Here is a 27,684-nt window from a genome sequence, read left to right on the forward strand (position 1 = left end):
CAGCAGGGGGGCGCTGGAGCAGATCCATTCACGGAGTCCTTCTCGGATGTGATCTGCTGCTGGTCTAACAGGGAAAGAAATGAAAAAGTAATTAGTTATCATTCTTAGAATACAGTATCAAGTTAACATAAGTAACTGAGCTTTTCTTAATCTTCTGAATATATGAATGAATGACGGGGGGGGGGGTCGGTTTTGCCAAGTCTTATCTGCAGGAAGCTCCCGTGAAATACCATAGTACAATCGTGTCTTTTATAAAAGAAATAAAAGCATGTCGCGTTTTCCAGTTCATTGAAAAAAACTTCTGTTTCTTATAATTTCATTTTGCAGTCTTTAAAAATATAAAGATGGGGGAGGGGGGGGGTATGTATCCGCTAATAACTTCTATGGAAATGGTTTTTAAGAAAGAAGAGGCAGGGGTCGCTCATGTAGTAAAAAGAAAGACAATACCTATATTAATATTCTTTAATAAATGATTAATAAAGAACATCTATTATTCATGTTAGGATCCCTTTAAGAGTATTCTGCTTTTATGTTCATATATACAGACATTCTAAGGGTTTTCTCTTTTTTGATTTTGAGGAGTCTGTGTTCTCTGATCCAATATCACTGTATATTGTATAAAAGGGGTACGGTCACTTTGAGAGTGTTAAGCATAACTAAAATTAGTAATTTAAAACTACCTAAATTTATATTTCTCGTTGCCAATTGGTTTTTTATAATGATAGCCGAGATTGGCCGCAGTCTGTGGCAGAGACAGCATTAACCAATCAATTTCCATGTCCTGAAGTTCTCTTTAAATCCCCCCCCCCCCAACTTTACAATGGCTGCCCGAACCAATCACAATTATCAGCAACATAGCAACTAATAATATTTCCCAGATTGTAAGCTCATTTGAACAGGGACGTTGTCACAGATTTGTGTCCAAATTAAGTTTAAATTGTTATGTGACGCTTTTCTTGGAATGTCATGTTTATGATCTGACATCATGGTAAAGTTAGGAAGGCACAGCGGAATATGATGGAGCTATATATATATATATATATCATGGTAATATGACATCATGGTAAAGGTAGGAAAGCACTGAGGAATATTATGGAGCTATATATATATATATATATATATATATCATGGTAATATGACATCATTGTAAAGGTAGGAAGGCACTGGGGAATATTATGGAGCTATATATATATATATATACATATATATCATGGTAATATGACATCATGGTAAAGGTAGGAAGGCACTGAGGAATATTATGGAGCTATATATATATATATATATATCATGGTAATATGACATCATGGTAAAGTTAGGAAGGCACAGCGGAATATGATGGAGCTATATATATATATATATATATATATATATATATATATATCATGGTAATATGACATCATGGTAAAGTTAGGAAGGTACTGCGGAGTATGATGGCACTGGCCTTAAAGTGCCTTGTTACGCCTTGTTATCCCTAGTTCGTCCCTGACAAAGTGTATCTATTTTTGTGTAGTTGTCCAACTGACTACTGATGGGCTGCATCATCAACACACATCTCAGTGATCACTTATTTGATCCTCTTAAGGTACCCTTTGCTCATTTAGGTAATCATCTTGTCGGTCCCCCTGAGAAAACAGCTAGTAACAGTCGTTATTTACTAAACTCATGGCTATATCATTGAAGAGAAACATTGGCAGACTAGATGAGCCTGAATGGTTCCTATAAGCCATTGAATTTTATCTTTCTATAAATATTATTATTTATTGATTTTGGGGGGATTTTTTCATACTTTGCTCATCGATCACCTGGATAGCCATCCTTTAATAAAAAAACCCTCAAAGTATGTTTTCCACAGTGGTCTTATACAGAAGACAAGTATTTTAAACCTGGTCAGCAGATGCAGAGACCACTTTCTTTTGGTAGAATGTAATCTGCCCCAGAGGTATTTTTTTGGCAATTATTTTAGATTATATCCATATGTTTTTATTTATTTATAAAAACCGAGATTATAAAAACAAACTAACTGTCAGAGAAAATTACACATTAAACAAAGACCACTACACTTCAAATTCAAACAGAGTCCTCATTACCTTATTGTAATTATTTAATGTTATAATTATAGTTACTTAAAAAGAATAATGTAGACTTTTTTCAAACCTAAGGATGCTAAGAAATTTATGTGTAAGCTTGAGTTCTCAATCAATAAAACACAGAGTTTTATACAGTAAGTATGTAATTTATGCTTTGTATAATAATATTACATTGGGATATTAGGTTAGTTTTTAGCTTATTACATAGCTATATAGGTTGAAAAAAGACATTCATCATGTTCACCTCCTTGGCTCTCTTGTGCCTATAGGGATACCAACCATACCCCTCAGACGAGGCCAGTGAAGGCTGAAACGTATGTCTGGGGTTGTTGGTTGTCTGGCGATGGGGAAATTTGCCTTACAGTTCAGCTCTGGACTGTCTTCGGGGAAGGATCAGACTGATACGTAGATTTTTTTCCTCTGTAATGGCACAAGAGACCTAAAACTTGAGATGCTCCTATGCGGGAAAGCGGCTCTCAACCACACCTATCACCCATATCTGTTGATCCAGATGAATTTACTTTACCGAGAGAGGTCAACAAGTTTAACAGCCTCCTAGTAGCGAGGAAATGTACAGGCATACGGCTCCGAATCTAGACCAACAACTGAGTCTTTACGTCAGGAAGAACAAGAAGCTTAGATGAGCCGAATGGTTCTTGTCTCCCATGAAATTCTCTGTCTCTCTGTTTCTAATGCATTAAAAAAGGAAACTTTAAATTAATTTTGTCGCAAGAGGACTCAGAGGGCAATCAGATTTCTTTCCATGGGTCAGCATTACCTATGCTCGAGGTTGCCTAAGAAGAATTCTGTTTTTTTCTAACTTTAAAGGATGAACAGTTCTATTTATATATAACATAATTGTTTTCCTTTGCCAAATGCGTCATTTTACTTTTCGCTATGTTAAAATGCATCTTTTATTTTACTGTCCCGGCTCCCATTGTAAATCCATCTTCACTGAGATTACATCAATTTCTCATTTAATTAGGTTACACAGTTCTGTGTCACCCACAAGATATTATTTTCAGTGCCCTATTCTATATAATTAATAAATAAATGAAAAGGCACGGGAAGAAGGATGCCACTCAACCCACAGTAACCCTCCGTATTCTGTCTTTCAACTAATTCTCTGTCCGTGTACAAATGATATATATCCCAATGCTTTGTGTTTTCATTTACACATTATTGTACAGCGCTACGGAATTTGATGGCGCTATACAAAATAATAAATAATAATTATAATTGATGTGGTCTTTTTTGGTTTAATTCTCCTCTGATAGATCTTCAAGCTTATTACATTACATTGCTTGTAACCACCTTATCATTGCAATGAAGACTTTAAATGTGTGAGATTTAACATATGGTAACATATAAGGATTCTTTTTTTTTTTTGAAACTCTTTTTTATTGAGTTTTAAGAGAAGAGAATTCTAAAAAAAAAACAAAAAAAAAACCGGAAGTCATTGCATTTACCTTTTTCCGTTGATAAAAGCCAGATGTGCGTGCATTAGATAAAGAGGGGTAACCTACATTAGCAGCAGCTGTTATACTAGTGAGCGGGTTCTTGTTACCAAATAAAGTTTCCTTTTAGCATGCTGATTACTTTTGAACCAATATGCCTACATTTAAGGGGGAAAAAAAATATGAAATATGATTTATTTTTTTTGTTAATTGTAGGTTATATTTCCAGAATTTTGAGGAATTATACAGTACGAGCTTGTGATGGAGAGTATGCGTCGCTGAAATGTCCGCACAGAACCACTATCAGTATTCAGTCGTCGTTTTATGGCCGGAATGTACCCAGTCATCAGATGTGCCCAACGCGGAATTTCCAATCATTCGCCGCGTTTCTCAGAGAAGATGTGTCCTGTTCAACTGCCACATCACTTCAGGTACAGCTCGGCATATAACTTTTACTAAAGCATATGGGGGGAAAAGGCTGAACTGTGTTTACGTTAGTAGCTGTGATTTACTTATGAGCCTACAAAGAGTCTATTGAGGTCATGCTGACCTGCTTCAGTTGTTATGATCTGTGTGTGTGTGTCCGCATGAGAATGATCGCTGTGCATGCACTAAAAACCATACTTCTAAGCTTGGGAACTTTCCGAGATGCTGGCTTGGAAGTCTCTCCCATATGGGAGCCTAGAGGGTGCAGAGCTGGGTCTGAGAAGTTGGGGCTACCTTCGAGGAGAGCTACGATTGGGATGGGGAAAAGTTGGAACAATGGACAAACTATGGCCTAATGTAATTTAACACAACCACGTAAACTAGCGCAACGCTGCGTCTGATTTAAGTAATTCTAACATTGACTATTTGACCTGACAGCAAGTTAAACCTGGTGAGGCTCTTTTGGTGGCACCAAACTTTTCTTGGGGGAATTGCCCTGTTGCCTCTCTCCCAGATCCCATCGATGGAACTTGGTGAGATACAGAACCGAACTGGTAATGGGAAGAGTCAAATACAGCTCTTCTCCAACTAGAGATTAAGCTGCTGCCCCAATAACCAGCTGCCATGCGTGGAGCCATTGGGTTCACCATACTGGGTGGATTCTTTATAATGGTGCTGAGAAAGTCCTGTTTACCTGTTGAGGTCCTTTCATCCATAGCCTTTCCTTAAGACAGAGACATAAGATGGCACGATAAGAATGTAGTGTGTTTATCTAGAGCAGACCTGGGCAAAGCACGGCCCGCGGGCCACATCCGGCCCGCTGAATAGCTCGGACCGGCCCGCAAAGAGTGTCCTGGTGACTCACCAATGAGTCCGGTGTCCCCCCCCGCCCCGGTCACTTACCTTAAACTCCTGTGTTGGAAGCGTTTGTCTCGGGTGCCGGCGCTTTACGCTGGGCGCCGGCATATGACGTCAGACGCCGGCGATCAGCAGTGAAGCGCCGGCACCCGAGACAAACGCCTCACGCTTCCAACACAGGAGTTTAAGGTAAGTGACCGGGGCGGGGGGGGAGATCCTGAGAAGGGGGGGTTAGGGAGTTAGAGGGGAGATACTGAGAAGGGGGGGTTAGGGAGTTAGAGGGGAGATACTGAGAAGGGGGGTTAGGGAGGGAGGTCTTACTGTGTGTGTGTGTCTTACTGTGTTTGTGTGTGTGTGTCTTACTGTGTGTGTGTATCTTACTGTGTCTGTGTGTGTCTTACTGTGTCTGTGTGTGTCTTACTGTGTCTGTGTGTGTCTTACCGTGTCTGTGTGTGTCTCACTGTGTCTGTGTGTGTCTTACTGTGTCTGTGTGTGTCTTACTGTGTCTGTGTGTGTCTCACTGTGTCTGTGTGTGTCTTACTGTGTCTGTGTGTGTCCTACTGTGTCTGTGTGTGTCTCACTGTGTCTGTGTGTGTCTTACTGTGTCTGTGTGTGTCTTACTGTGTCTGTGTGTGTCTCACTGTGTCTGTGTGTGTCTTACTGTGTCTGTGTGTGTCTCACTGTGTCTGTGTGTGTCTCACTGTGTCTGTGTGTGTCTTACTGTGTCTGTGTGTGTCTCACTGTGTCTGTGTGTGTCTTACTGTGTCTGTGTGTGTCTCACTGTGTCTGTGTGTGTCTTACTGTGTCTGTGTGTGTCTCACTGTGTCTGTGTGTGTCTTACTGTGTCTGTGTGTGTCTTACTGTGTCTGTGTGTGTCTCACTGTGTCTGTGTGTGTCTTACTGTGTCTGTGTGTGTCTTACTGCGTGTGTCTTACTGTGTTCATAGCTTATTCAGTTATTGTAATAAATATTTTAGCCCATTTTTTAGCTCAAAATATTTTTTCCTTTTTTTTCTCCTCTAAAATCTAGGTGCGTCTTATCAGCAGGTGCGTCTTATAGAGCGAAAAATACGGTATGCACTCCGAAGCCTTGTTCATTTTGTTCACTTCTGTGCTGTGCTAATAGTTATTCAGGCCTTACTTATTCAAGCACCTCTACCAATGACGTAGGCTTGAATAACTTTATTAAACAGCACATAAGTTAACAAAATGGACAAGGCTTCGGAGTTTGTAGTTTGTAGAGGTCTGGCCCTCTAAAACCATTCCAATTTCTCATGTGGCCCCATGGGAAAATTAATTGCCCACCCCTGATCTAGAGGATTGGGCTGAGATAACAGAGTTTGAACACACACATGGAACGTTTACAAATTCCCAAAACATTCTATCATGTAAAAACTATATATTTTTTCACAATATTTTTAAAAAGCTGTAACGGTGCTGTCCTTCTTCTACAAAAAAAAAATGTAATGGGTTCTTTGGCACGTTTAGCAGATCTGTCATTTTATTATTTCCTCTAAAAGTTATATCATGAAAAAATAACAGAAAATAACAGAAAAATGGAAGAAGCTTTTTTCAGTTTCTATGGCAACAAAGCTGCCAGTCACACGGCAGTTAGGTGTTTCCGGCAGAAAAAAAATAAATAAGAAGGAGGCAAAAGTTGACATAATTAATAAAAAAAAAAATTCTGGGAAAGGTTTGGGTATTCAGGTCCATCTAGTACACTTGTTTTTCCTGCTGTAAAGACTCAGATCTTAATCAGTCGTTGGTCTCGTCTTCAGGATTGAGCAGCCATATGCCTTTACCATGCATGCTTAAATCCCCTCACTGTATTAACCTCTACCACCTCTGCTGGGAGGCTATTCCACTTATCCTTTATACCGGCGGAAGCGCAGAGACGCGCTCAAAGCTTCCGGTTCTCTCCGACCTTTAACAAGATTTTATAACACTTTGTGTACGTCGATAAACAGATTAACAAAAGCTAAAACCAGAGCGCTGACGGTCTGCAAATCACAAGCAGGTAGGTCGTTGGACTTGAAAGTTGTTTATTTTCAGAAGGAACCCTACGCTGACGTCTCGGGTTCCAACTGGAGGCCTTGCAAAGAATAGAAAACCGAGACCTGCATGCGATCAAATAAAACCTTCTCAGCACGTGTTTGGAGGTACGGCGTGTTAGAAACCACAGCTGTCCGACTTGTTCTGCCAGAGAGCTACAGTAGAAAGGGCCAGATCTGCATTATAAAAAAGCAAAGGGACACTCCGGCCATCGTACGCATGTTAATGCATAGGGCAACTGAGAGGTCCCTTTATATTTACATGGTGCCTCCCTTCGAATGCATGGGGTGTAAAGATTTAAAGAACCCCTCCATATGCATTTGCCACTTGCCCCTACCCCCCACCCACCAGTGATTTTTCATGTAGGAGATGTGTTGGGCTCTCTTGCATGGGATAAACTTACCACCAGTCGGCTCTTTATGCATGGCGCAATCCATCATTGGGCCGTAGGAACGTTTCTCTCAGTAGAGCCACCGCGTACAAATGGTGGAAAGCCTCCTTTTCCCAACTGATCTTCCTTCTCATTTTCTGGCAAGGTCCTACTGCCACGAGGAGGCCTTTGGAGTAGGGTGACTACATCAGCCATGTTTTTCAGGACACATACCATTACTACATATCGCTGACCAACCCAAATAGTGCTGCATGCTGCCCTGTAGTATGTAGGATGTATAAGTGGTTCCCTTCCATGAGTCTATACATCCCGCATGGCAATGTGGAAACCCACTAACAAACATATAATGAATTTTAGCAAACTATACTTTAAAAAAATTATATATATATATATATATATATATATATATATATAAAAGGCACTAAGCAATAAGTACCTATGGGACAAAAAATAATGAATGCGATTCTCTTTAGCAGAATTAAAATAGAAATCAATATAAACAAACATGAAGGTAAAATAACGGAATTTTATGGTGGCGAAAACGGTTGTTTGTCTTTATGTTAAAAGAAATGTGTACTCCTAATAAAATTAGCACATTCTGTTCGGTATGATAGACAATGACAATTAGCTACAGCTTCACAGCGGGACCTGAGTGGATTTTTTCATTACAATGAGACAAATGGTTGTTGTAATTTACTACAATGTCTTAGAACCAACACCAACACTTTAACCAACACTCGACTTTAACGTTCAATCCACCACTGATTATACGTTACAATGCACACACACACACACACACACACCCACTGGCATACAAAAGTATCTCTATAGAATGCTGTAATTGTATGTATCGGCCATTATCTGCTTGATAATCTGTAGCTTGTAGTGTCGCCCACAAACTGGCTGAGATTTATTAGGGGATTTATTCTAACTATAAATTCCCAGCACAGGGGCAATAAAGGAAAATCTGCGGTGCTGAAAGATCGCATGCCATATTTCCAAAGCCAGTAAAAATAATTTTTCCCTGAAAAGTGAATTCACTAATTAGGACCTCGGACTCTGGTTTTCTCTTTCTAAATCTAAAATTCCTACACTTATCCTACAGATATTTCTTGACCTATAATATAATACAATATATTGCCATTACTTCACCGAACCATGTGTGATACAGGCCAGATATTCACACTCGTATTGTTAAGGATTCGTTATGACGCCATCCATAACATACGCCAGCTCCGTGGCAAAGACTAGTTATGCGCTACTAGCCGCAGCATACACTGACAATTCTGGATATCACCCAAATGTTCTACATGTAGACCGACAACCCGGCCATACAACCTCACGACACACAAGTTTTCTGATATACAGACAGTAGCCCACCTAGGCCTCCCATATTATTAAATGGAAGGAATCATCTTAACACAAACACATTCTATGCTCAACAAAGCTCATGTATTTTATCCTTCGTTGGTAGATCCCTGATACGAAGCTGCTCCCCATACTAACTACATTTTGTTTCCAAACCCTTAGACGATTATATTTTATGTTAACGGGAAGTGTCCCGGCCCCCGAGAGTGGTCATTATTGACAGATTTATATTGCCGATAAGTATTATAAAGTTATCACAGTATTGCTGTGTGGTTGTTACAACCTCCACTGTTCTCCCCATTCTCTCCTTATCTACGGATTGTTACCCCTGTTTACATGGGTGATATAACCATTGTCTGAATGGCCCGTCCGGATCCACAGTCATTCTGTCCTTGGGCTTATCAATTCAGGGCTTTCTTGAATTCTTTTACTTCTGGTGATAGATAAATGACATATCTTATTTTCCTTATCCATCGCCACTGGAAGCAGAAAACATACCTGCCGTATCTCATGCATTGTAGCGCTAATTGCATGTGTGCTAGTGGAACAGCAGTATAAGAGCAAATATATATATATATATATATATATATATCCATTGTAATATACAATATATATATATATATAACACTGAAAGGCTTGGTAACATAACAAAGCTAAGATTCAAACAGTATAATCTACTTAAGACAAAGACAACAAAAAGTAGCTTTGGTTTAAAAAGCAGTGTTAATTTATTGTTTTATAATTTAATCAATAGTGAGCAGATTTGTCAACAAACCCAGGGTTTAAAGGCCATAAAGAACAGGTTGTATGTGTTTAAGTACAAATACCCCACGATGAATGACTCGCAGGCTACCAAATGTTTTTGCGGGACAGTATTGGCAACACTTAGGTTCCACCTCGCACCACACAATGAACATGAATTAAAATGCTAATGAACCTTACCACGGGTGTCCACCTAGTACCGACACGTCATTATAATGAAAATAGTGCTGCATAAACTAGTCTTGGCACAGAGGGTCTAGGGCTGTCTTTATTTGAAATGAGGGGTCGGGGGGGGGGGGCTCTATTGTTGTCCACCATAAACTGCAATGTTAATGTCAATGGAATATTTATATGATGCAACTATTCCAAAACTAATAATTAAAATAAGGCTTTATCCAGTTTTGGTGCCTTTAATAGAATTCATACAACCTTAAGAATGTACAGAAATGATTTATGTGGACGCCAATCCCTTGGAATGCATACCCAACATCTGCCAATCGCTATGGTTACATCACAAATAGAACGGGCAAAAATATGCTCATAGTTGCTCAGTTTTACAAATACAGCCCATTCATACAGAAAGGCTCCCCACCCCAATTGCACATCTAGTAAGTTAAGAAAGGCCTCAGAGACTGTCATCAGTCACAAATACATTAACATCTAGTCCATCGTGTCCATAAGAAATCCAATCTCGTATGGAGGCATGGAAACATATTAAGAGAGAAGAACCTGATGCATTTTACAGTAAGTGCTATTTTACATCTTTGGTTGGATTAGTCGCAGTATTCATAAGTTTCAGCTTCAGTGCCAAAAGTCCAACCGGTGCTCTCAGTCATTAGCACCAAAAACTGGTCATCAGCCGTGTTGCCCACAAACACGTGGTCTTTCATGTCCATGCTTTCTACTACGATCACATCATCCTGTGACGGTATAATAATGATATCATAGTCCTGGCTTTCCTGAATGGTTACCACCTTTATTTCTTCATGTTTTACCTCGCTGTTGCCGAAGATGTTTTTGACACACCAAGGGAAATGGAGATATTTCAATATTTGGTCAGTGGAGGGCCTTATGGATGGGTCCGGAGAAAGCAAGTTAGAGAACATAGCCATTGCTTCCATGGTGAAACTCTCCCAATTTATAAGAGGAAAAACGCAGTCACTGGTTTGCCAGTTCACAAACATATTGAAATAATGGTCATTCTCTGTAGCTTCTTCCCATGGAAAATACCCGGTAAGTACCATGTACAGAAGAACTCCAAGAGCAAAGATGTCCACACTGGGGCTCACGATCAAGCACTCGTCTTGTTGAAGGGAACAGAGCTCCGGTGCCATGTACGGAATATTGTGTGACATGGCTGGGACTAAGCTGCCAATACACTGGGTGAAACCAAAATCACCAAGTTTAACGTGAGTGCAGTCTTTATCCATTAACAGAACATTATCTGGCTTTACATCCCGATGAACGAAACCCATGCTGTGGATATAGTGAAGAGCACTGAGCAGCTGCACGGCACAGCGCTTTACAGTTTCCTCAGGTATCCCAACCTACAAGGGACACAAAGATATAAAGTTAAAAATAAATACATATGCCAGGTTGTCAACATAATACATAAACCATGAGAGAATTCTTTTTTAACTATGGAGGTTAATACAGTAAGGAAATTTAAACATGCGTGGGATAGGCATATGGCTTGAACCAAAGTCAAGACCAAGGACTGATTAAGGATGGAGTCTTTACAGTTGTCAGATTCTATGTCTCTATGTTGCCATACGTGGAGGCTTCCCAGGGCTGGTCACCCCAGAGCTCTTCATGGTCTATCTCTGAGGGAGATGTTCCTATCCACATTCATGGGATAGAGTTGGCCCAGTGGAATAAAGAATGGGGACAACCAGGGGGGTTAGTAGGTGATGTCTGACACCTACAAATCTACTGATTACATAGTAAATGGCGCAGAAGATCGAGTGTCAAGTGTGTAACATTAAAACAGCTGGATGTGACAATTTTATGAAAGAGCTTTGCGAAAAAAAATGAGATGCACAATATATTGGCTATTATTGCTACATTGTGATGACTAAAACCATTGGTTTTTGCTTACCCCAAACTCAATGATGGAATGTAGTGTTCCGGCCACGGCCAGCTCTTGTATGATGACGTAGTGGTCTGGGGTATCCAGGAAGGTTGGATAAGTGAAGATGATGCCTTCATGGTTGGAGAGATATACAGAGACATATAGTTCCTTGAGGAAGGTCTCCTTTTGTGTTTTGTCCTTCCTCACCAGTTTAAGTGCAACAGATTGACCTGATGACAAGGGAGTAAAAAACAATGTAACAATGTAAATCAAAAAAACATCCCCACGTTCAACAAACATTTATCTCTTTGAGCACTGGGCACCAGTGTATTTAATCGAGTGGGCATTACTAATGATTCTAGGTCTTTACCTGACTCGTGGTCATGAGCTAGAAGAACTTTTCCAAATGTTCCACGACCAAGCATCCTTATGATCTCATATTGGCTTTCAATGATCTTGATGTCCTGTGATTCCATTAGGGTCAAGGAGATCAGGTGTCCTCTAGTAGAACATTAGCCTCGGACCTGCAGATGCAAGTTGTTGATATTTGTTAAATGCATAGGTCGGTCATAGACAGGAATGAAATACTTGACATGCAAGGCTTTACGTCTGTGGACAGATATGGTGTATGCCATTTTTGACCCAAGGATTCAAACAGAGATGCATTTTCCAAGCTAATATTTTGACACAGGTCACCGGCGGATCCAGCAACTGTTCTGGAACCCAATGAAGGAATGGCCTAGGTTTCCCAGACATAGCAATTATCCAGTTTCTTCCCATGATTACAGATAGTTTTGGTAAACTGGTGGAAATTAATAGTGTTACAAAATAAACTCCAGTTTAAAAGCCCACTAGGGCTTAAACAGTGATAAACCTTTACGGGACGTTACGACAAATGTATTTTAATATGTCCCACATTTACAGTGCTGCTATTCCATGTAATGACCCTTATTAAAACGGGGGAGAAACAAGTATTTTAAGGGACAATGATACACAGGAAATAGGGATAGATAGTGTTAATAATATAAAGAAAAACCCTAATAATGACATTCTTCCTAAGAACCGTAAAACAATTCATACAAATGAAGGGTTATGCTTCATTTAATAGAACAATCGAAATATAATAAATAAGATAAAATAGATACTAAATAAAAAGTATATAAAAATCAGCCACCTGGCGCTAGCCGTCATCATATATTTCTCTTACCTTGGTGGTAATGGAAGCCACAGAGTTGACATAGCACCGGAAACATGCCATGGGTTCCTGGGGCAGAGGATATTGAAGGAATGGAATCGGACAACTTGCTGCTTCAGAGTTGGAGGAGAAGTCTTGGGGAGGTGATGCGGGTTCAGCGGGGGAATTCAAAGTGTGACTCGGGTGCTACTCCAGGGGTATTTTATGGGGCAGAATGAGCAGGAAGCAGGCTCCACCTCTGACCAAACAATGGCTCTGAGCCTGTATTAAAATGCTAATGTGCCTTACACCCGGTGTTACTAGCCAGCGATCCTAGTGGCCAGGAGAAGTGTTAAAAAGATTATTTTCAAATAAGGCTGCTTTTGGTGAAATACAATGTTTTGACAAATATTTGACTTAGGAGTTGCCTTATCCTAATCTAAGGCCAGGACTTTGCGCTCGTTCTGTACCAGTATGTCTTATGTATGTATGTTTTTTATTAGCCAACATGGAAGAAAAAGCGCAATGGCGCAAGCTTTGGGGACCTCAGTGATCTATTTTTTTTATTATGTTGGCCCAATAAGATGGCAATTCCAACTAAAAACGCCATTTTTCTTATAGCCCAATATAATTATTGTTAATTCTGTATATTGTTAATTGTTAATTTTGTATGGGATCTGCTGGTGCTTTATAAATACAATGTAATGCAATGATACATGAAAACCATACTGTATTGGCTTATGTGGCATTATTAGTAGTATTTGTTGAGAAGATAAATACTTTTTTTTTTCTCCTTCAATGCAGATTACGCAACTTGAAGTTCTTTACTGAGAGGGTGGTAGATAAATGGAACAGCCTCCCAGCAGAGGTGGTAGAAGCTAATACAGTGATGGCATTCAACTGTGCATTGGATAGGCATAAAGCTATCCTGGCCTTGGGTTCGCCCTAGGCCTGACCCAGGGCAGTGCCCCAGCCGCAGCGCCAGGATATAATTTCCTATCTTGGCGCTTCATGTCTTAAAGGCCCCCCGAACGTTTGTAAGCATTCTATGGAGGTTGTGCCGGCTCAGCACAGTCTTCCATAGCATCGTTGGGCCGGTGATCAGTGATTTCCCTCATAACCGGCCCATTGACACCAGTTTTGCCGTATGGGGGGGGCTGTTGCCCGTCAGGACTTGCTGCCCTGGGCCGTACGTCGCTGGTTATATGGCTGGATTGTGGTGACCGGAGGTTTCCTCTGTTTGTACAGGTAACGCATCCTGCTTAGCACCTGGTTAATGTCGCTTTGTAGTGAAGGACCCCTGCGGTGGCCGCGTCTTCTCTGTACCTGGCGTAGGTGCAGTCTTCTTATCTGCATTGAAAGACAATATTATTTGGTTTCGTTTCCAAGGAACACACAAAAAAAATTACAAAACTGGAGTCACTTTGATTTTATCAGGCTGTATGTAAAGGTCGATAGCCCCCTGTCCTGCTTCCATTAGACCAGTGGGAGTCTGGCTACAATAAGCCCCCCACATCACATTATTATATATATATATATATAATATATTGTTTTACATAGCGCCATCAGATTCCCTAGCGCTGTACAAAGGTAGACAGGGCATAATAGTTAGTATATAACATAACAAGATGACAAACAGAAACACCTTGTGCGGAGGGCCCTGCTGAAATATTCATTAACTTGTAAAATGTAAGCATAAAATATACTAAATGTAGGGTAATTTATCCTATAGTAATGTTGGGTTTATCTGCAGACTTGGAGGCTGCTGTTGAAGGTAGTAGACAAGTGGAGCATCCTCCCAGCAGAAGAGGTTAAAACAGTGAGGGAACTTAAACATGCATGGCATAGGCATATGGCTTTTGAATCTAAAAGGAAACCAAGAACTGAGTAAGGTCTTACATCATTGTATTCAGTCCTTACATCATTATATTGTGGGTGACTTCCCCTGCCCACACTGCGCTGATACTTTATGGCAACGTTAACAAAGTCCGTTCCTCCATAGACTTTTATTAGTACGACTGGATGATTAAGACTGAGGTATTCTATTGTTTCCCACAGGCAGTGTGATAAGGAGTCGGGATGTTTGGAAGATCGGGGGTCAGATAACAGAGCGAGAACTCATGGCTAATATGCAGCTGCCCGAAAACATTATATTATGAATATGAAAGTTTTTTTTGAAAATATATTTATATATATATATAGTTTTTTGTTGACTAATCTGTCAGCCCCCTTATCATTTACTTAGCCTGAATTATAGGTTTAAAGTAGGCTACCCTTGGATTTTTTCATGAGGGTGAGAGATATTAGTTTCAACTCTTCGACTTTTATTATGGGTCGTAAAGAGCCCAAAACGTATTGAAACAGAAAATGACATTCAATGAATAAAGTGTCATCACAAAAGTGCTAAAAGTAGCAGATTAGGTGAAACGCCTCTACGAGAGACTATTATATTAAAAAAAAGGTGTCAATTCCCCTTTAAGAGATAAAAGCATTTCTATCAAGAAGACAACAACATTTTTTAATTAAATTAAGGAAATTTTTTTTACCCACAATTTAAATATTCAGCTTTCTCATATTTATTATCAGCTAAATTGTATTTGAGAAACATATTTAATAAAGTATATTGGCTGATTGGGAATTTTACAAACATATTGTGAGCTGATGACATTTATATGTCCTGCTAACATACCAGCAATTCACTGCTGCTATAACCATTGATGCTACTGAGCATGTGCAAAAAAAAAAAAAAAGCATACACACGAATGCTTCCTGTCTTCAGTAGAGGCAGCTGGGGGGAGGAGTTAAATAAGACAGAACTTCAATAATTAATGGAACGAATGATTTGCATGCAGTAAAATGCATTAGAGACTATGCAATGCACGTTAAAAAATAAAACAACATTTTGGAGACTAGACTTAAAAAAAAAAAAAAGTTATAAATAATTAGTAATATTAGTCAAGGTCAAACACATTGTAGACATTATAATTATAGACATCAAAGAACAAAATTTGTTACTCATACATTACCGTAATGAGCCCTCACAATAAGTTGTACGGCTTTAGATTACACAAGGGTAGTACCATCTGTAAAAAAAATATAACATAAGTTTGAGTAAAGGCGTCTAATAACAATAAAATTAATAATAATAAAAGTAATAATAATAATAATAAAATAATAATAAATTTGCTTTCCAAGAAGCGAGGGTCAACTGTTCCTAACCGTACAGCTTGTTTTAAGATATTTAGAGAGTAAGAGTAAAAAATAACCGGGTTAATTAACAGACGATTTACCATCAACATACAAGGTCTGTACGTTTGAAGTCAATCTGGTAGAGTTTCTTCATAATCCTGGTTCCAGAACATCCATTTTACCAGCTTCATTAATATTTCAGCCTAATACTATATACTACATTGTGGAAATGCAGAATATTTGTCTTGTTTCCAATAAAGAAATAACATTATTATTATTATTATTATTATTATTATTATTAATGTCAGTGTGTAAAACCGCAGCTCTGAATGTCAGTGGAAATATCGTCAGGGTGTATTACATCCAGACCGAGAATAATTATGGCATAGAGTATATGCGTTATTGCTTCTTATGATGAGAGTAGTAGGTAAATAGAACAATCTCCCAGCAGAAGTGGTAGAGGTGAATACAGTGAGGGAATATAAACATGCATGGGAAAGGCATTTAGCTCCTAAAGACTAGATGGAGGACTCATTAAGGTTTGGGTTTTTAGATTAGGAACTAGAGGCAGACTCAATACTTATTATCTGCTGTTGTTTCTATGTTAATTCATTACAAGGAGTTAAATCCCAGTCCCCAAAGGTCACAGGCACGCCTGGTTTTCAGGATAGTGCTCAGTGAAACCAAGGGTTAATGTTTGATTGCCTGTTGACTGAAAATGTCCCTAAAATGTGGAAAGATTGTAGCTATAGGAAAAAAAAATAAAATAATAATAATACAAATAATAAAAATAATGAATACATAAACAAGTAAGCTAATTGAATGCATGTAAAGTAACGTTCTATAGACATAAGTGTTACATTGGAATAAAAGGGTTGCCACCCTCCCGGATACATATGTTAAAGAAGATTCATCACGGCTTCATAGATTAGAATGATTTTGATGCATGTCTGCGCTGCGCATACGACATAAAAGAAATACGTTAACTGCTTTTGTCTTAACTTCTTCATTTCGAGGAGTCTAGACTGAGCCCTGTATGAATTATCATACTGTATACAATAATAGGGCGACCACATGTAAAGTGCTGCCCCCTGCAGTATGTGAGAGGTAATAACTCAAGAAGGAGATAAGTTATTCACTTATACATCCTCATACTGCAGGACAGCACCAGGTGAGAGCATACTTCCTAAGTGTCCCTTTTTAGGAGGGGCTGTACCTCTTTGGACCCCAAATCCCTTTTTCCTCCCCTGATTTCCCTCTTTTCTAGAAGCCCCATTGTCATACTATTGTGCATAATGTGTCCATTCGTATGTTGTTATATAGGTATATGGAACAGAACTTCAGGGCTAGAGGTGACTTTCCATCCTTTGTTATCAGTTTTTGGATGAAACATCTGGAATATAGTAAAAATATTTATAAATGTAATTAATGAATAAGTCCTGAATCAAGGGTGTCTAGCAGGGGCGGAGTAGGGATGAAAGGTCTCCCTATCTCTTCAAGACCGGCAGCCTCCAAATGACAGATGGGCGTCCGTGAAGTTGGACATGATTGTACATTCTGTTTCTTTACTCTCCAAGCTTGCAGCTGGATATGGCAAGACCCGATCTGCTGCTGGATTGGCAGTAAGGGTAAGTATGCAACGTTATCAGCCACTGGCCCACTGGGCATTTGCCCAGTTTGCCAGATGACCGGTTTGGGCCTGGAACCCAATAAGTATGGTCCAGCTCAGTCCCGAGCGCAGGTGGGCAGCATGAAACTTCTTCTAATGTTCAGTGGTAAGCAAAGTGTCCATCAAAGGACACCATAGCCCATGGAAAGGCTTGTTGGGGAGTCATTGATGCCTATGGGAACATTAGAAGAAAGCCCCGGCTCCCCCAGCTAACCTCATAGTCTGGGCTTTGACAGTTTCAGAAGCTTATTTAAGAGCTCGTATTAACTTATATTTGTAGATTACTTTGATTTATTTTCTATGAACGCAGAGCAATAAAAATGCCAGCCCTGTCGGTTTGAACTTAGAATTTATGAGTACAATTACCAAACACCCTGAGAATAAATATTTGTTTATGCGTTTTCAGCCCTTAGAGGAATATCTTATCATCTCGTCCAAAATCTCTTGTTGTTTCATCAGAATTTCATTTGCATAGAAAATAAATCAGAAAAATAGAACCAATAACTCAATAACTGTGTTCTCACCCCAAAACACATCTGCATTTCGCAGCTAATTGAAAGGTTCCTTCAGGGGTAAGAAACAGAAGCTGACAGCATTTCTCTGTTTTCATCCAAAATAAATCTCCCAAATAATAAAAACCCGGTGCCGGATTCACTGATGTAGGCCGGCTGCCATTGTTGTCCGTCATGTAACATGTTGGGAGCCTTTCCCTGCTCACACCACACTGAGCTGATTCTTTGTGCTGATAAAATGCTCTGCTTCCAACTTTGTGGGAACAGTTTGGGGGAGACCCTTTTATATTCCAGCATGACCACCCCCCAGCGCACAAAGCTCCATAAGACATGACCTCAACCCCATCGAACACCTTTTGGGATGAACCGGAATGGAGATTGCGAGCCGGGCGTCTCGTCCAACATCAGTGCCTGACCTCACAAACGCTCTACTGGATGAACGGGGAGAAATTCCCACAAAAACTCTCCAAAATCTTGTGAAAAACCTTCAGCTGCAAAGAGGAAGCCAAACCATGAGGGTCTCACAATGTTCTCCAGCCCTAAAATCTGTAACAATGTGTATAGAAACCACCGAAAATGCGAAATGGGTTTATAAATTAAATACATTCTTCTACCGAATGCCTTTACATTTACTAATTCTGTGTTTATTTAGTTTTTTTTTGTGTATAATTGCCCTTACCCTAGCCCAGCCTGACAAACAGGTCTACTAGAACGTTACCATCAGAAAATTGGTCAACGCTAGAATGCCAGGACACTTTTATTAACCAAAAACGTACAGTATCCACATGTGCTATTGAACAGTTCTGCCGCATATGATGGCGCTTTACAAATCAATAAATAATACTTATTATTTTTTTTTTTTCCACGAATAACTCATTTGTGACCAGGTCGTTTTAATTTCCATTTATTGTGCGTGTTCTGCTGTTTCTTATTAAACTTGACCCCGTTTGCTGCTTTGTATTTCAACCGGGACGCTGAAAAATTCTCCCATTGAGAAAAAAAAATTGTATTTTTAAAAAAAAAAAAAAACACCTGCTCTGGTTCTTAATGGGCTTTGATATCTAGATCTGGATCTGTAGCTTCATGTTCTTGGATCGGCTACATGGAATTACTAAAAATGAATGATATTTCCACTTGCGGCTTTGTTACAGCTACTAATTTTATTCTTTTTTTTTTGTTTTTTTTTTTTGTGCGTTCCTCTGTATAGAAGATGTTGGATGAATGCCAGGATCGCAGAATTTGCCAAATTCTTGTCAATAGCCGTTTGTTCGGATCAGACCCATGTCCTGAAACCAGCAAGTACCTTGTTGTATCGTACAAATGCAGACCGAGTAAGTATCTCACGGCCTCAGGAAAGTTATACTTGGTGGCCTTTCTTTATTTATTGTATTTTCAGAATTGCACAACCTCCTTTGTTTTTAACCAAAAAAAATAAATAAAAAAAATCTATCTAATATATACCGTAAATGTATGTATATTTTTTTCAGGACAAGTATTGCTTTTTTGTAAACCATTATTCATATACCTAAGAAATTTTTGTAGAATTTTATTTTTCCAAAAATTGGATTAAAAAAACTAAAACATTTATTCACAGGTAGTAGAAATGTAAAAAAAAAAAATATATATATTCGTTTACTAAATTGAAACCCACCCTATATTCATACAGTATATAATTTTCATTTATTTTAAAATTCAAATTTTTTTTCAACCCTTACCTAACTAATTCCCTACTAAAAACATTAAAATGTATATTTAATTCTACATATAAAAAATGCAATATTTAGGGTTAGGTGGAAATAAAAAATAATATTTAAAAAAATGACACTTCTATATGTTTTATATAGTTAAGTTTTACTTCCTAGCTAAGTTTTTAGTATTTTTAAATGAACGTGTATAAATATAGTCTTCCCAGCGAGGTGTGCTTTTCTAGTCCCACACTAGAAGTGATTAAATGGTTAATTTATGTTGTTTTATTGTCAGTTTCATGCTTGATTCATGGCAGATGATCTTGTTTTTTTTTCTAGATGAATATAAGAGCAAAGTGGCCTGCGAAGATGACCGGCTAAGGTTGAGCTGCAAGAGGAACACCGTAATTGCTATTTATTCGGTGATTTTCGGCAGGGTGCGGGGGGACGGCCTGGAGTGTCCGTACCCAAATGCCGGCGTTCCTACAATAGGTAAGGTTATATATGGCTAGACCGTCGGTGCATAACTCTGGTGCAGCAGGGGCAGCAGACAGGCCAGGAATTCTGTGTCTACCCCTGCCCGAAAACAAGAAGTTTCATGATTTGTTTAACGGGACACGCCAGTCATCACACGCACTTTAATATGTTTATTAGCGGTGGCTCCTTACAAATTTCACGTGGTCCCCATTGCATTGAGGGATTCCGGACTATCCTCCCATATGCATTTGCCTCTTTCCCTGCCCCTCTTCTGTTTTGGGGATATTGCACTGTAGCTCTGGAGCTGCAGCTTCTCCCAAAGGCAAGATTTAGTTTGCGTTTTTCATTAATGAGGCTGCAAGGGACACGGGGCAATGTATGGCCTGTTGCTGCCCCTGACCACTGATGTTTACTGTGCACAAAAATTATATATATATATTTTATTATTATTTATTTATTTATTTATTTTAATTGATCCATTGGACAACACACAAGTTATATATGGCCTATATATGGCTAGTCATTTTTGTGTGATGGTAATTACACAACCTATGTGCAAGCAAAACCAAAAAGTTTTAACAAAAATTCTAAAATTTAAAAAAAAAAATATACTAGGGAAATTCCGATTTAAAGGTGTTGCCTATAAACAAACGTGACCATATTTAGGCCAATATTATTTTATCACTTATATATACCGTATTTGCTCGATTATAAGACAAATACCCCTCGTCTTCTAACCGGGGTCGTCTTATAATCAGACCTCAAATAGGTCTGACTATGAGACTAAGATCCAGATCCCCCGCAGCGATGCAGGGGACCTGGATCCTCCTGTGTATGCCCCCCCCCCCCAATTTACCGGTGCTTCTGAGTCCCCGGTGCTTAGTCCGGGCAGCGTGTAGAGCGGAAGTTGTCTACGCGAATCGCGTAGAGCTCTACACGCTGCCCGGACTAAGCACCGGGGGACTCAGAAGCACCGGTAAGTTGGGGGGGGAGGGGGAGGGAGTGTTAAACGGGGAGCATAAGGCATTTCTGGAGGCAGAGTGCTCTGTGAAATGCCTTTTAACCCCCTTAATGCCACTCTGCCTCCAGAAATGCCTTTTAACCCTCTATACGCCACTCTGCCTCCTGAAATGCCCTATACCTCCCTATATGCCACTGTGCCCCATAATATGCCTTTTAACCCCCTAAATGCCAGAGTGGCATATAGGGGTATAAGGCATTTCTGGAGCCAGAGTGGCACATAGGGGGTCAAAAGGCATATCATAGGGCACAGTGGCATATAGAGGGTGAAAAGGTGTATCATGGGGCACAGTGGCATTTAGAGGGTTAAAAGGCATATCATGGGGCACAGTGGCATATAGAGGGTGAAAAGGTGTATCATGGGGCACAGTGGCATTTAGAGGGTTAAAAGGCATATCATGGGGCACAGTGGCATATATGGGGTATAAGGCATTTCTGGGGCAGAGTGGCAAGCCTGGGGGCAGATGTGCATAACTGGGGGGGCAGGTTGTAAAAAAAGGAAATAAAAACAAAATATTTTTCTCAATCATAGCTTTTATTAACAAACAATTGTTCACATAGTTTACATGAATTAACATTTACTGGTAAAACTTTTTTCCTATAGGGTCGTCTTATATTCAGGCTTTTTCTTTTTTTCATAAATTAATATTCAGATTTTGGGGGGTCGTCTTATAATCAGGGTCGTCTTATAATCGGTGTGTATATATATATATATATATATATATAACATTTTTAACCATGTTAAACTATTGAAGCTTTGTTGCATGAATAGCTACATCTGTTCTTACGTCTTCTTCTTCTTCCGAATTCCTTTAATTTTAATGTTGGTAAAATCCACAAAGCATTATTTACTTAACAAAAATGATTTGCGCTGAGCATATTCCCAGATTAGCTGTTTATTGTTTGTTGTGCTCCCGAGATTTTATTAAACGGAACCGAAACACCATCTGGGTTAATTAAATCATTTTAAAAATAAAAAATTATTCAGAAAATGTTTTTTTTTTTTTTTAAATTTAAGTGATGAAAAAGTATTTAAAAAAAAAAAATATTTCAATTACCCAGAGGGTGTTTCAGTTCCCGATAATAAAATCTCAGCAGCACAACAAACAATAAACAGCTCATCTGGTTTTAGATCCCAGTCCTGTGTCAGGTTAAAGTTTTTTTTCACATTGCGGATGCTATTTGTAATCTGAAACTAAAGATATCCTTAAGAACGGCTTTTTCCTTGGTTTGGTTATCCAAACATTGATGATACTTTGTCAACGTCTACTTTTTCCTCCATTATTAGAGTGCCAGTCTGTGGCAGCCCTTCCACTGATGACCAAACGTTGTCAAGGCAGGAGAAGCTGTATTGTCTATGCCAGCATCAATGAATTTGGGGATCCGTGTTACCCTGGGGTCCGCAAACATCTCAATGTCATATACACGTGTGGTGAGTCCCAGCGATGACATGTTTCCATACATTCTTCTTATTATGCCCGTATGTTTATCTCATTTCTTCCTCTTCTATATGGCCTTCTAGCTCAATAATATTCCTTTTATTTTATGCGTCACGTCTCGGGTTTGGGTAGATAAATCTACCTCCCGTTGCAAAAAAAAGTCCAGTTAAGTTATTTCAACGATCTTTTGTTTCCGACATTACTTTACAAGGAATGTTATTACAAATACTGCTTGCCTTAAGAAAAACACACACTTTTTTTTTTAAAGGTAATTACCCCTCATTTATTTCTCAGGGTCTAATTTCTCTTTAAAGACTTGGGGGAAAGTGAGAGTGGTTGCTTAGAAGCCGTGGTAACCTGATCCAGTTCTCACCTCGCTGCTCGTATTCTAAGACTAATTGAGCTGTCTGGTTACATTGAAATTATCGCCATTCTGCGGTTAATGAGTTGCCTGCAGCTGTCAGTGGATCGGGTTATCTGCGGAGCCCAGTATGTTACCTGTATCGCTTTCATTCACATGCTCATCCTTACACCGGCTACAAAGAAAATACATTCCCGTATTCATCCTGTGAGCGTGAAATAAGGAAAAAATGTGGCGTTAATACAACTTAATTAACCATGTTGTACTTCCATATTAGCACGGTGGCTTATATATATATATATATATATATATATATATATAATATAATATATATATGTATGTATTTATATATATATATATGTTTATATAATATAATATAATACATATATATATATATATATCTTATATTATATATAATATAATATATATATGTATGTATTTATATATATATATATGTTTATATAATATAATATAATACATATATATATATATTATATATAATATAATATATATATGTATGTATTTATATATATGTTTATATAATATAATATATGTATGTAATATAATGTGTGTGCCTGCTGTGTGGGAGGAGCAAAGTATATGGAATATTTGAGGATGAAGATTTAGTTTGTCTTCTGATTGACAGCAGGTGTTGCTTACGGTGAATAGTGCACGTTTAATAAATGATGTGGATTCAAGAATAGAAAAGTAATTCAAAAGAGGAAGCTCCATGAAAAAAAATGGCTTTTGTCCTTAAACATTGAGAAAAGTTGGTTTTATCTCATTAAATCCCCTTTATCTGCAGACCCGGGGGCCGCCATTGTTGTCAGTCATGGGATATTTTGGGTGACTTTCCTGGCTCAAACCCCACACTGAGCTGATGCTTTATGGCAATGCTAATGAAGTCCCTCCCTCCATAGACTTTCATTAGTCAGAGAGTCCAGTTGAGTGATTAAGACTGCTGCCTGAAAACATTATATTATGGAAAATCTAATGTGTGTGCAAAAGCTTTGCCGAAGCTGGGCCTTAAAGTGAGATTAGGTAAAAAGAAAAGAAGCAGACAAGTCTTTGTGGGAAAAAAACCACATGGTATTCACAAGACAAAACGCAAAAATGATTCACGGTAATTCAGTTTTTTTCATACTCAAAAGTGGAAAATCTAAACACATTGATAAAAAAGACCTACAAAAAACTGAAAGTAAGTTAACGCGCTTTCATGTATGAGTGAACTTTCCTGTCTGTGCCAAGAAAACAGATGAAAATCCTCATGTATGAAGCACGCATTCCAGAGAGGAATTATTTAGGATCTGAAGGTGTGCCAAGTGGAGACAGATGTGGACTGTGTGTGTGTGTGTGTGTGTCGGGCGGAATATCCCGGCAGTCGTCTTCTTATCATTACTAAATTATCAGTCTCTAGGAGATGATGGATGGGAAAAAAAGCAAGTACATTCAGGTTAAGAAGACCATAAATATGTTCTTCCTTTTATGAAGGACCACCTCTAGAAGAACTGACTGGGAGACATTCCAGCCAAGGATTCTTATTCTGTACCCTTGAGGCTGAACTCTGCCACACATCGAAGGTTCCATAATGATAAAGTAGTTTGATATTAAATGGGCTTAATTGTGTGCTTTTCTGTACGTTTTTGTGATAAAGGTATATCGTAAAAAAAAAGGGGTTCACGGGGCAAAATCAACTCAAGGATGGGGCTGTGGGGGCAGATCATGAAGAAAACCTGGCCTGAAAGGTGATTGAATAGGCAGCATTGACCATTGTCTGCGCTGTTTAAGTAACTGGATCATGTTCAGGTAAACACGCATGTGTCTGGGCCGTGTGTTTTCTGCAAGGTTCACACACACACGGGCAAAAAACAAAAAACATCTGTTCCGACTTTCCGCAAGTTATTATCATTTAGCGATTTATATAGCGCCATCATATTCCGCAGCGCTCTACTATAACTTTATTCGTTTTGGTATGCATCACGTTGAGAAGGATCGTTTTTAATTCTTGATATTTAAAGTTAGAAACAAACAAGTGATTGTACAGACCGGAGGCCCCATGACCTACACGGCCACCCATTAAAAAGCTGACATTGTGGGAAGTATTAAGTATCATGACTTTCTGTACTTATTCCCTGTTCTCTCTAGAATGTGGACGGTTCTAACCAACCCTACCACGTTCTAATTGACGGTATATATAGCTGGTGGATTTCATTTCATGCTGAGGCAGGCTCTCCTTCAGACTCACCAAGGTCATGGTGACTGATCTTCTGGACATGGCCAAAGACCTGAAGCCAGGAAGAAAGGAAGCATTTGTAGGTGTCTTAGGTCCAGCTTAGCCCAGACGGTCATCCTTCTTGCGACCTGTAGCAGTACGTGGAAGTATTATTACCCCCAAAGCCCAACAATTAGCGCAGCTTTGCCCTGGAACCATATTGCCCTGAGGTCTAAGGATCTTCAACGGGTCGGCTGTAGGGTTGCTGGTTTAGTTAAGAGGAACTTTTCACATTTTTACGAACATTTAGCTACATTTTCTCTAGGAAAATAATTCTTGGAGGGGAAAAGTTTCTGAAAAAATACTTTTTTTTGGTCTTTTTGTATTTCCTCCATGATCGAGGGGCACTAAATATTTTACTTGTGTTGTTAAAATGCTCTGTTTCGCGGGAGAGCTACTCATGTTGTGGGTTACAATTCCAAAGCTTACAGCACCAGCTGAGTGATAGGAGTTGTAACCAGCCGCTGCTGTAGTGATGGGAGGCTTCTACAACCCAACAATACTCCTAAAATACTAATAAAATGCATTGCGTCAGTTGTTAGTGTTCTGCATAAGGTTACGTTTATTTTAGGGACTCGGGTCAGAAATGTCATCCATTTGGGGATGTGGCCCTCTTAGCTCCTAGTCCTGATATATTGCAAGTATTGAAAAAATTGAATTTAAAAAAAATGTATTAAATGATGCAATGTCAGTTTTCAACTAATCGCCATCAAATAAAGAAAAATAGGGACCCGTTCTATGAAAAGTACCTAGAATCCCAAGCACATGGAAAATCTAACACAAAATATTTCTGAATTACGGTTTTGGATGAGAAACAAATTATATTTCTATATAATTCCAATTCTTTCTGAAGAAGAGACCTCTGAGATCTCCAAAGCTTTTTCATCTTTTTCAAAGCTGGCCAAAAATCTATTTTGACTCTATTTTGGGTAAAATTTATTACTGTGACCAGTAGATGGCGCTGAAGAGCAGTCTGAAATTATGTGGTTTCATTTCTTGCTTGTATTTATTATTATTATTATTATTATTATTATTATTATATGCACAGGTTCTGTGTATCCTGTTGACCCCATCAGACATGCTTTCCAGGACAAAAAGGTTTGAGCGCAACTCAATTTAGAAGGAACAGCTGCTTAATAGCCTATCCTATGGTCCATCCCTGCTTAGAAGTATCTTACCTTCAAACATGGAATTTTACTTGAAAAATGCAGTAATGCTAAATCAAACATAAGTTATTCAGATATAATGGGTCTTGGATCTTTCTAGTATTACGGTTGCATTATATATATGATGAAAAGGGCTGCCACTTTATACTCTTTTCTACATATTGTTGTCAATGACCATCACCTGAATTCTAGATGTGTTCTAAACCATTGTTCTAGATGCCACAACAAGAGTGCAGCAATTATATCAATGCTTCTGTTTTTCAGTTATCTGATTCTCTGTCACTTGGCTTCTTGAGTAAAGGGCAGACGATTCTATTCTATATATATATATAATGTACTGAATTTGGTTATTTAATGTAGAATCCATGTATCTGAAAATATAACTGAGAGTTTGCTAGTTTTCTATCCAGACCGTACAAAGGGAAATGTCTCTATTTACATTGGCTCATATTTTAACCGTTTTCATTTTTGCTCATCGTTTCAGTTCATATTTTTATATTTACTTTTAAAATGCCCTCTTTCCTTTAAAGGCCAAAAAGATAAGGACACCTGAGTTCATCACTATCGCCATAGACTTATTCCTGCATTCCTTTACTTTATTTTTTCGCTTGGTTGGTTGAAATTTTCCTATGTAAATCTAGGTCATGACGTTTGAAAGACCAACCAGGCTGCAGAATTTCAGAGATGTCAGTGCCACTTAGTTTCTTCTATGCCAGGATCACCGCAGATGTCAGAAATCCCTTGTTCAAACATTTTTCATTTTTTTTCTGATCCATAAATAGTTTTGATGTCATTTTGAAGGGCAGGTGTATATTTTGTAGTCTGAATAGTCTGTAGCTCTGGCGATAATATACATTAACATGCATATGATGTCTATAGTATCCTTTTAATTTCTAGGGGACTCTGTAAAAGGGGGACAAATATTCCACACCAACCCTTACCTGAAAAGAATGAGTGATCAGAAGCCACCTGTAACCTGTAACCTGGATTAAGGGAAAATTTGGTTTTATTTACAGCATAATCTACAATGATAAATCTTGCCCAATAACAGACTTCATGAAAACTCAACTAGTTCTTGTCCACCGTCTCGTATCTTTTAGGGCAACACATCCCCACGATAAACGTATTATTAACATGTTATTCCTAAAACGTTATGGCCATAAGAAGACCAAAATGGACAGCTCTGAAGACAAGTGTATGGTTACCCAGGGCTGGAAATGATATTCCAATTTAGAAAGACATATTCATT

General features: G+C 38.8%; 2 protein-coding genes across 2 annotated transcripts in view; one reads left to right on the forward strand and one right to left on the reverse strand.

Annotated features, from left to right (window-relative positions):
• Positions 1-3,760: 3,760 nt before the first annotated feature.
• LOC149281469 (protein eva-1 homolog C-like) overlaps positions 3,761-27,684 on the forward strand; it is a gene marked incomplete at its 5' end in the record, with an annotated part of 75,331 nt that continues 51,407 nt past the window's right edge. The window contains 4 exons of the mRNA XM_089499200.1: positions 3,761-3,975; positions 19,223-19,346; positions 20,040-20,192; positions 22,486-22,629. Of these exons, the coding sequence (XP_089355326.1) occupies positions 3,761-3,975; positions 19,223-19,346; positions 20,040-20,192; positions 22,486-22,629 (636 nt within the window). The remainder of the gene's footprint in view (positions 3,976-19,222; positions 19,347-20,039; positions 20,193-22,485; positions 22,630-27,684) is intronic.
• LOC149281470 (serine/threonine-protein kinase SBK1-like) lies at positions 10,174-11,947 on the reverse strand. Its single transcript, XM_089499184.1, has 3 exons — positions 11,842-11,947; positions 11,499-11,701; positions 10,174-10,947 (listed from the first exon to the last, which is right to left on the reverse strand). The coding sequence occupies exons 1-3, from the start codon at positions 11,945-11,947 to the stop codon at positions 10,174-10,176; spliced, it is 1,083 nt and encodes a 360-aa protein (XP_089355310.1).

The sequence above is a fragment of the Sceloporus occidentalis genome, unplaced genomic scaffold (genome assembly GCF_023333645.1).
Source record: "Sceloporus occidentalis isolate IW3139 unplaced genomic scaffold, rSceOcc1.0.p SCAF_131, whole genome shotgun sequence".
Classification (NCBI taxonomy): Eukaryota; Metazoa; Chordata; class Lepidosauria; order Squamata; family Phrynosomatidae; genus Sceloporus; species Sceloporus occidentalis.